This window comes from Sphaerodactylus townsendi, linkage group LG16, assembly GCF_021028975.2.
Source record: "Sphaerodactylus townsendi isolate TG3544 linkage group LG16, MPM_Stown_v2.3, whole genome shotgun sequence".
Lineage (NCBI taxonomy): Eukaryota > Metazoa > Chordata > Lepidosauria > Squamata > Sphaerodactylidae > Sphaerodactylus > Sphaerodactylus townsendi.
In genome coordinates this window covers 14,693,220-14,703,212 of record NC_059440.1, presented here as the reverse complement: position 1 = coordinate 14,703,212, position 9,993 = coordinate 14,693,220, and the positions used below count along the sequence as shown (strand labels likewise).

Below are 9,993 nucleotides of genomic sequence, written 5' to 3'. Positions count from 1 at the left end.
AAAAGGGGATGTGTCAGTCTTTTAGAACCAACCGTCTCCTTTAATCTCTTCCGTTCTTTCTCACACAGCTCTGCGCGGCTGCTTCCAGTCATGCCAAAAATCTACACAAGCAATCATTTTTGACAATGCAACAGGATGGGTGCGGGGAGGGGGGTATTCCTCAGCATTTTTTTCGGTGGAGGCACTTCAGTGATTCCCAGCTAGCTTGTCTGATTACTGTGGAAGGACCTTTGAAGGGTATGTAGATCTAAAGATTATGCTCGAGTGATGGAATGGGGCTGTCTGTCACAGGAGGCAAAATCTGAACAACAGCAGCAATTCTTGCAGTGCAGTCCTGAGCAGAGTCAAGCCATTCACAGACTTAGATGAGTACAGCTCCTTTTCTGGCAGAACCGTGTGACCACTGAGGAAGGCTTTTCCTGAAAACGCTACGGAGCAGCAATGGTGTAGTGGTTAAGAGCAGGTGCATTCTAATCTGGAGGGACCGGGTTTGATTCCCCGCTCTGCCGCCTGAGCTGTGGAGGCTTATCTGGGGAATTCAGATTAGCCTGTGCACTCCCCCACATGCCAGCTGGGTGACCTTGGGCTAGTCGGAGCTTTTCGGAGCTCTCTCAGCCTCACTCACCTCACAGGGTGTTTGTTGTGAGGGGGGAAGGGCAAGGAGATTGTAAGCCCCTTTGAGTCTCCTACAGGAGAGAAAGGGGGGATTATAAATCCAAACTACTCCTCCTCCTCCTCCCCCCCTTGCTTGGCTTCCCTTTGTTGTTATCTGTGTTAAACAGGAAAAACGTTAAGGGCATTTTCCCCACTTAAATTGCTACCAGCAAGGTGGGGGGGGGGGTGTCCTAGTTCTGATTAGCAAAACTTAGCAGGAGTGGGAAGGGTTCAATCCTCTCCCCACATGGCCCTGGTCCATATTAGATGGCAATCCTTGATCTTTGTCACGTGAACACACAAAGCCGCCTTGCGCTGAGTCAGATCACCGGGTCTACCAGGGTCAGTACTATTTAATCTGATCAGTAGATATTGCCCTTGGTCTTGTTGGAGGTTGTTCACAGAGCCATTCTCAGCCTTTCAGCTGGAGATGGCAGCACTGAACCGTGGACTTTTTCACATACAAATCTTCCGCTCCATCACTGAGCCTAGATCCCTCCTCAACCCTTCCCCAACTCTGCAGCCCCAACTCTTGTTAAACTAGTCCTGATTTTGCTATCTGAGCCCAAAAGCAACACTTGGTGCTACCGGTCCAATAAATAGCCCATACTTGCTGACTTTGGTCACACCATTTCCTGAAACACCAGCTCTGACATGAGGGATATGGGAGTCTATGGAATGTTTCAGATACATATTTTAGGCCAAAAGACACAAATCATTTCCCAGTAGGAAGACCATTGATACTAAGACAGTTGGTTGAGGGGACGTCAGTTACCTCATGGTTATGACTGAAGAGTACGTAAAATCGTTCATCTCCTGCTTGACCGTATTCTGTGCAGAATATGTTTGCATATTTCCTGCATTTTCAACAAAACTTGGCATGGCCCGGTGCATGTGAATAGGCCCAATTTCACACACGTGTAACTTTTTTAAAAAGTGGCATAATTTAAGAGATATTTTAAAACATAAACACTCTACAAAGAACAGAATTTCCAGCCCAATTTCATCAAAAGTTATATAACCCACCCCAACCAGAACTGGCCTCCAATTTCTAACATTTAACTTCTCATACCACATAAAGGTCCTATCAAGGTGATAAAAGTGAACACTTGCGATTCAGATAGAAAGCCAAAATGGCGGCAGCAGCTGAGCGGTCCCTAATATTTTGGCTCAACATAGAGACAGACAAGCGTTCATCCGTCAAGTTACCAGACTCTGCTTACCACGCGTCACAATGTGAAGCACAGATGGAAGATGAGGCACACAACACCAAAATGTCTTCCGAAGAAACAAATGCAGAAAAGCCAGACGTGGCAAGAATCAACTGATCCGTGTACCTGGCTGCTCCTACCAGCTGAGGTTTCATTGTATTGTACAAGGTTATTATTGTTTCTCCTCCTCCTCCTCCTTTCTGCAAGTTACAAACTTTGGTTGATGAGACAGTACAGCGTGCAAAAGACAAACACAATGGCTACAGCAGCAGCAGTCGGAATCGTTGGTCTGGGATGTGCCAAGGACTTCATGGAGCGGTCTCGTCTTCGTGCACGTCAGGGAGGTCCGGATCTTTTATCGCTTCTCGGCTTCCTTGGTTTCTACATGAACCAATCAAAGGAAAGAAACAGAAAATGTCTTTCAGGTAAACAGTATGCCAAGTAGGAGGTTGTTTATAGGAATGTTGGAGGCAATGAAATTCGGGGGTATCTCTGAGCTTCAGGTGAAGGAGTCAAAGATATTTCTTTCCATGGAAGCCACCTGGAGTATTTCTTTTTTTTTCAGCAGAGTGCTTCAAAACAATTTTGCAGCACTGACGAGAAAAACGTATGCTGCTTCCGGCAGCAGCCAGCCGTTTCTTTTATTGAAAGGATACAGGAGGAACTTGGCCCCAAAGGCATGATGAGATAAGGGTTTGTGTTGTGTGGCAAAAATGGATTCATTCCTTACAGCTGTCAAATAAACACGGCTCTACACACCCCTTTAGTTCTAAACCTGAGATGAAATTCGGGGAACGTATTTTAAAGGAATTCTTTGAACTCAGGTTTGCTTGCAAATATGAAAGCTGACATTGTCTTCACATGCGGATCTCCCATTACGGTGGCCTAGGTTTAAAAGCTTTGGCAAGTGAACTTTTATCTAACCCTTTTGTTGATATTACACAACACTATACATATACTTCATGCACTGGTGAGTTTCTAAACCGTTTTGTGTCGCCTGCGGCTTCTGCAAACATTCTTCCAAAAAATTCCCATTTAATTTCTGATGCTGACCCACAATATATAAAAATGTGATGGGGACAGTTGCAATGGGGAAGGGACAACAGTACTTAGATGTATGCCGCTCTCTCTGGCGTAGCGGGCTCGGAGCAGCTTCCAACATCATTTCCATAAAACCATGCCCAATCCATTATGACACCTTGAAAGCTGAGCTGTGGGCGGGACAATTTAAAACTTAAAACATGTTCCCCAACCCCCAGAGGACAAGAAGGGGAGGGAAAGGAGGAGAAGGGAGGCCAACCAAAATAGATCAAAGACTCTGTTGATGCCCTCGATTATAGGCCTGGTGGAACAGCTCCATCTTCACTAGCGGAACTAGGAAGACTAGAGGGGGCATACAACCCAAGTGCCATTCGCCTGAGTCATGTTGAGGGCGTATTTTAGACCCCTGCTCCTACCCCCTCTCTCCCCAATGCCCAGCCCTCTGCTGAGCTCCCCCCACTCTCCACAACTGGGAACCCACCCCCAGTGTGTTGCTGGCCTGTGCCACTTAGAGGAGAAAAAAGTTTGTTGGTTTTTTTGCAGGAGGGCGGGCCGGGGGGGGGGGACTCAGTGGCAGAGAGTGGTGGTGGAGGCTGGGTGCAGTGCCCAGGTGCCATTTTGTAGCAGCCCACCACTGTCCACCTTACAGGCTCTAAAAAATTGGGACAGATTCTGCAGGGCCCAGCGTACAGCAGGTATCCCGTGAGATAGGTCAGGCTGACATAGATCAATTGCCTCATAGTGACAGTACAGTGTGGATTTGAACCCAGGTCTTCCCATGCCTAGTCTACACCACACTGACTCTCATTTATCCCATCTTTCTCCCCACAAAAGGGGACTGGGGGAGCTTCCACACAACTAGACATAATTATGCAGCGACAAAAGAGAACAAAATGACCAATGCAAGGCTGTTAGGTCTTCAAATAATCCCCAGATTGTTTTCTTGGGATGTCCCAAGCCATCGTTCACCAAGGACTGTTGATTTTGAGTGGATAACGTCCCTTTGCATATCTAAACAAAGAATTAGTTTCAGCACCAACTCTGGGAGTCCCCCGGGCACGCTCCCAAGAATCCCACAACACACAATCGCGCCTCCAAATCGATACAATTTAAAGAAGGAAGGAAAGAAGAACAGAACAGGAACAGAACCACCAAGGAGTCTCACGGCTGAATATCAGGCACCACACAGTGAAATCTATCGCAACTAACCCACAGTTCTAAGGAGACGAGAAAGGGACGTATTCTCACTAAGATACACGCACCACAAATACTGATGGGGAAAAGAACAACTCCACTGGAAAAAACCACTTGACAATCAGTTACCTTAAAGATGGATGCAAATACATAGATGAAGTTAAGCGGAAACCATGCCTAGAGGCAGAGAACAAAAAGAAAAATGGAAAGGGGGAAGGGGGGGGAAAAACACTGGTAATGAAATTGTGTGAATGGAGATGCGACATCAGCATTTTGCAGAGCCACGGCAATAAAAAGTGGGGCGGGAAGAGGAGGAGCGAAGGACTCCGGAATTAAGGGAGAAAATGTCTGTTGTGAGGCAGCGCTTTCCAGTCTGACTGACCGCTATTTCATCCAGATGCATGACCAAGAGGCTAACAGAACAAATTGCAAAAATATTTCAAAAAAGGCAACCCTTTACCTTGGGTTGGTTCTTGTATTCTGTTGCCCCAAGCAAAGTGGCCCTGTTCCAGGGGCGTAGGGGGGAAAATGGCATCTGGGGCAAAACCTGCCCACTGCCCACCCCCACTGCCCCACTTATCTGGCTGGGCCACCACTGGGCACCCCTCTGCCCTGCCATGCTGCTCATTTGACCCGCAGGGCTCCATTGGCCAAAGGAGCACCGGGGCGGGGCTGAGGGGCAGCCAACAGTGGCCCAGCCAGGCTGCTCCTTTGGCTAGTGGAGGCTCCACTAGATGAAGGAGCAGCCTGGCAGGGCGGAGCCAAGGGGAGGGGTGTGGGGATGATTCTCCGCCTCCACACAACCAGAGTTACCCCACATGTCCCTGTGAGTGCTCTGCCCTGTTCCCTCTAGGTTTCTACCACCCACTGGCCCAGGAAACAATGTACATAATTTCTTATTATGCTTCTTATTAGCAGGTTGCCACAGAGCTCCCATGGAATATCAGTCCCACCCTCATTGTTCGACTACAGGCAGCACTTAGGAGATCCTGGCCAGAGAAACAGCCCTGCATCTAGACCCCCCCACCCCACCCCCTGGCAGAGAAGACAGCTGCAAATTATCCTGTCCTTTCCATCTCCGAGAAAATGACAAAGTCATTTCAGGAAATTAGGATTTAGTGCTAGATGTCAAAAAAAAAACCAAATTTGGATGTCCAAAATCATAATGCAAAAAAAAAAAAAAAAAGAGGGGGAAATTAATCTCAGCAGGCACAATTTGAATAGGGGAGGGGGAAGGAGGATAAAACCTCCCAATTATTTTTTTCCCCGAACAGCCTAATTAAACAAATTGCATGTGAAATTGGAAAGGATTCTTAATTGGCCTTCTTTTTCTCCCTTAATTTTCTTCCGGAGGAACATGAAAGCCATTATTCCTTCTTGCCAGTGAAAATCAACGCAACGTTACAATCGCAACTGAAGCTGCCGGATTAAAGGAGGGGGTGGTGGGGGTAGATGAAGCTGGAGAGTAATTTTAGGGAGGGAAACTTCTCAGTTTCACAGACATTGTAAGAATATTACTCTTTCCTTGCTGCAATGAGACACAAAGACATTGTGGGATTTGTTATCTAGTTGGAATACTCCCACTGTGCCCCAACTGTTGTTACACAGCCACATGGTTTCTGTGATCTTTGCTCACCCTAGACGGTTTCCACGACCTTCAGCAATTCCATTTTTCCTCCCCCTTCTTGCTATATAACTATTAAATCATCTAAAAATCTCTTCGCTGTCCCTCCTCCCATACTCTTGGCCTCGTCGTTCTCAAATGGTAGCCATGCTTATAGTGGTTAGATTCAAGTTCAGTAGCACCTTAGAGACCAACTAGATTTCCAGGATGTAACCTTTTGACGAAGGGAGTCTTGACTTTCAAAAGCTTCTATCTTGAAAATCTTGTTGGTCTCAAAACTGCTACTGGACTCAAACCTATCTGTTCTACTACAGACCATCATGGCTACCCTATGAAACTATTTACAAACAGGAGTGCTACGGCAGCTTAAAGGCTAATGTTTTTATCTGATATTATTTTAAAATGTTGTCTATACAGAAAAAAAGCAATTAAAAAGACAATTCAAATCAATTGTTTTTTTAATTGCTTTGCTTCTGCCAATCCATCACAAACTTTCAGATAAGAAGAAGAGGAGTTTGGATTTATTCCCCACCTTTCTCTCCTGTAAGGAGACTCAAGGTGGCCTACAAACTCCTTTTCCCTTCCTCTCCCCACAACAGACACCTTGTGAAGTAGGTGGGGCTGAGACAGTTCTGAAGAACTGTGACTAGCCCAAGGTCACCCAGCAGGAATGCAGGAGTGCGGAAACACATCTGGTTCACCAGATAAGCCCCTGCCACTAAGGTGGAGGAGTGGGGAATCAAACCTGGTTCTCCAGATTAGAATCCACCTGCTCTTAACCACTACACCAGGGTGGCTCCATTGGCCCTCTGGTCCTCCTTTTTCCTCCCTCGTTCCTGCAAAATCTCTCTCTGCTGCATCTTACTCTCTCCTTCCGTTAAGCAAAACAAACACAAGTTATACAAGCAAAGCGCTAGAAGACATCCCACTTAGGGTGCACCTACATCAGTAAGTCTCCCGGAGCTGACATCGATCTCTCTTCGCGCCTCGCTTGAGCCTCGTAGGGGTTGCCGAACGATCGTTTCCTCAGCATGGCTTTCACTAAAATCTTTGAAGGATGAAATAATGATAATAAAAAGAATTAGACACAAATCATCAGAGAAACAGTGACACCTTCAGCCCTTGTGTGTGTGTGTGTGTGTGTGTGTCTTTTGCAGCACTCATTTTTTTTAGGGAGCAGGAGGATTAGAGCTGATCCCATTTCTCCGATTCTGTGGGCTCGATCCAAGGCTTGTGTTGTATCAATATGAGGCACTTCCACTAGTGGAAAAGAAAAGCCCAGCCTCTTTACGCAACTTGCTGAGCTTCTTACGATTCTATTCCTGGGGGCAGGAGCCTTTAGGAACGGCAGAGAAGAAGAAGAGAAGAAGAGTTTTGATTTATATCCCCCCTTTCTCTCCTGTAAGGAGACTCAAAGGGACTTACAATCTCCTTTCCCTTCCTCTCCCCACAACAGACATCTTGTGAGGTCGGTGGGGCTGAAAGAGCTCCAAAGAACTGTGACTCGCCCAAGGTCACCCAGCTGGCGTGTGTTGGAGTGCACAGGCTAATCTAGTTCCCCAGATAAGCCTCCACAGCTCAAGTGGCAGAGCAAGGAATCAAACACAGTTCTCCATATTAGAATGCACCTGCTCTTAACCACTACACCACTGCTGCTCCAGAGAGGGATAAGAAGTGTGGTTTTGCAGTGAGTGAACTTGTATATGGGCAGCATAATCCGGAGGAGGGGAATGAATCTCCCCTCCCCCAAGCATATCAATTGGAGTAGCAGTGGCATAGGAGGTTAAGAGCTCGTGTATCTAATCTGGAGGAACTGGGTTTGATTCCCAGCTCTGCCGCCTGAGCTGTGGAGGCTTATCTGGGGAATTCAGATTAGCCTGTGCACTCCCACACATGCCAGCTGGGTGACCTTGGGCTAGTCACAGCTTCTTGGACCTCTCTCAGCCCCACCCACCTCACAGGGTGTTTGTTGTGAGTGGGGAAGGGCAAGGAGATTGTCAGCCCCTTTGAGTCTCCTGCAGGAGAGAAAGGGGGATATAAATCCAAACTCTTCTTCCTCTTCTTCTTCTCTGGAAGTGCCACAGCCCTGTGCCAGCATAAGTGCCCATCCTGGCAGCGGAGGGGCAAATGCACTTGCCGAGGGTTGACTGGTGCTTGCCTCCAGGCCCACTGGCACAACATTCTGCACCGGTATGGCTGGGGGATTCTAGGGGCAGGCCAAGGGGTGCCATCAACCTTAGTTGACTTCCCCTGTCTGGCTGGCCCTCTTGCATCGAATGAGCCAGCCTCAAAATACACCCTGTTTTCCATGGTGTGCCTTCGCTTTCCCCAATGGGGGATACTTGTCAGTTTCTTTATTGTTTTAAGGCCACGGGAAAGCCCATTGGAGCAGGTGGGGCAGAGCAGCAGTGGTGCTTTCCCCCACCTGCCCGACAGCTCCGGATTGCACCGTTAGTCTTCCAAAGTTTAATTCCAGTTTAACCCGGGGGATTTTCTAAAAGTAACTCCAGAATTCTCTCCTGCACAATTTGTCATAAGGTTGGATCCAGACTTTATTCTCCATCAACGGAATCAAACTTCTTGCTTCTTATTGCCCCATGCAAACCACCGATCTGCACAAAGTGTTGCTCCTGGGGAAACAACATTGGGGTGGGGGGTGGGGTGGGTGTTCTGCAGCGAGAACAGGGAATTTGCGAATACGACCTGGATCCGACCCTCTGACTTCCACTAAGTTGGAGCCTATGACTCCCTTCCACATTGTCCTCCTTCCAAAGACTACCTTTGACAAAGACTTTTCTCCATCAGAGAAAAAGTCACTGCAGAAAGTCTTGAGGGAACACATGCACAGGTGTCAAACTCGCGGCCCTCCAGATGTTATGGACTACAGTTCCCATCTTCCCCTGCCAGCATGATGCTGGCAGGGGAGGATGGGAACTGTAGTCCATAACACCTGGAGGGCCGCGAGTTTGACACCTATAGCTCAGAGTCACAAGTTTCAACACATAGGGTTCAGAAACTTCTCTCATCTGCACCTCCACCCCCCTCAAGCATATCAGTGACTTCATTGCATTTCATGAAACCACTGTAGTTACAAAAAATACCTTCCAGCAATCATAAGCAACTCCAGCCATACAAATCCATAAGGCCAACAAGGCCTTCCTGTGGGAATGTGCATGATTGAAGAAGGAGAGGAAGAAGAGGAGGAGGAGGAGTTTGAATTCATACCCCCATTTTTCTCAACTGTCAGAAGACTCAAGGTGGCTTACAAACTCCTTTCCCTCCCTCTCCCCACAACAGACACCTTGTGAAGTAGGTGGGGTTGAGAGAGTTCTAAGAGAACTGTGACCAGTCCAAGGTCACCCAGCAAGCTTATTATGGAGGACTGGGGACACAAACCTGGTGCACCAGATTAGAGTCTGCTGTTCATGTGGAGGAGTGGGGAATCAAACTTGGTGCTCTAGGTCAGAGTCCACCACTTTTCACCACTACACCCTGCTGGAGCTCATGAGGCAATTGTGACTCACAGTATATTCCAAAGTGGCTTCGTGCAAAGAATAGCCCAGCTGGCTATGAAGGTAAGAACTTCCATTGCAGCATCAAGAGCCACATCGCCAAGAAACCTACAGCAATACGTACCACAGCTGGCAAACTAGGGATTGTCTTCACAGAGTTCTTGACTTCTTCCTCTGTTACCTCCACGACCGTACAATGCTCCTCCTCTAAAGGCAGAGAGTCTTCTCCAAACTTGGTCACCCAAGTATGTAACTGTGTGGAAAACACAACCAAATTAGCTGGTAACTGGTGGACCCTTGAGTAGCATGGTTTCTTTTTAAAAAAAATCAATTTCTGGAGGAATTAATTTTTAAAATGTCCTTGTTACAATAAGAGAATGATGGGGGAACAGAATAAGAAAGAAATGTCTAGTACTTCTTCTATGGTTCATATCTGTTTGCCCCCAATTTGATGAGGTGGAGGAACAGAATAACATATATTTTTTTCCTTATATTTACTAGCTCATGGTTTCAAAGCAGCAGATCAATATAGAGAATAAGGTGCGGTACAAGAAAGCAATAAAAAATAACAGTGATAATTGTAAGGTGTAAGTTGTAAATCAACTTCTGGTTGATTTGTAAGTTGTAAATCAACTTCTGGAGGAATTAATTAAAAATGTCTTTGTTACAAGAAAAGAATGTTGGGGGAACAGAATGAGAGAGAAATCTCTAGTACTTCCCCTGCGGTTCATATCTGTTCACCCCCAATTTGATGAGA

At 46.9% G+C, this 9,993-nt stretch overlaps 1 protein-coding gene across 1 annotated transcript in view; it reads right to left on the bottom strand.

Moving 5' to 3' along the window:
- Positions 1-655: 655 nt before the first annotated feature.
- The window catches only part of CAMKK1 (calcium/calmodulin dependent protein kinase kinase 1), a 250,022-nt gene continuing 240,684 nt past the window's right edge, over positions 656-9,993 (bottom strand). Inside the window, exons 13-15 of the mRNA XM_048519057.1 lie at positions 9,361-9,489; positions 6,669-6,772; positions 656-2,246 (exon numbers count right to left, since the gene is read on the bottom strand). Of these exons, the coding sequence (XP_048375014.1) occupies positions 2,174-2,246; positions 6,669-6,772; positions 9,361-9,489 (306 nt within the window). The 3' untranslated portion in view covers positions 656-2,173. The remainder of the gene's footprint in view (positions 2,247-6,668; positions 6,773-9,360; positions 9,490-9,993) is intronic.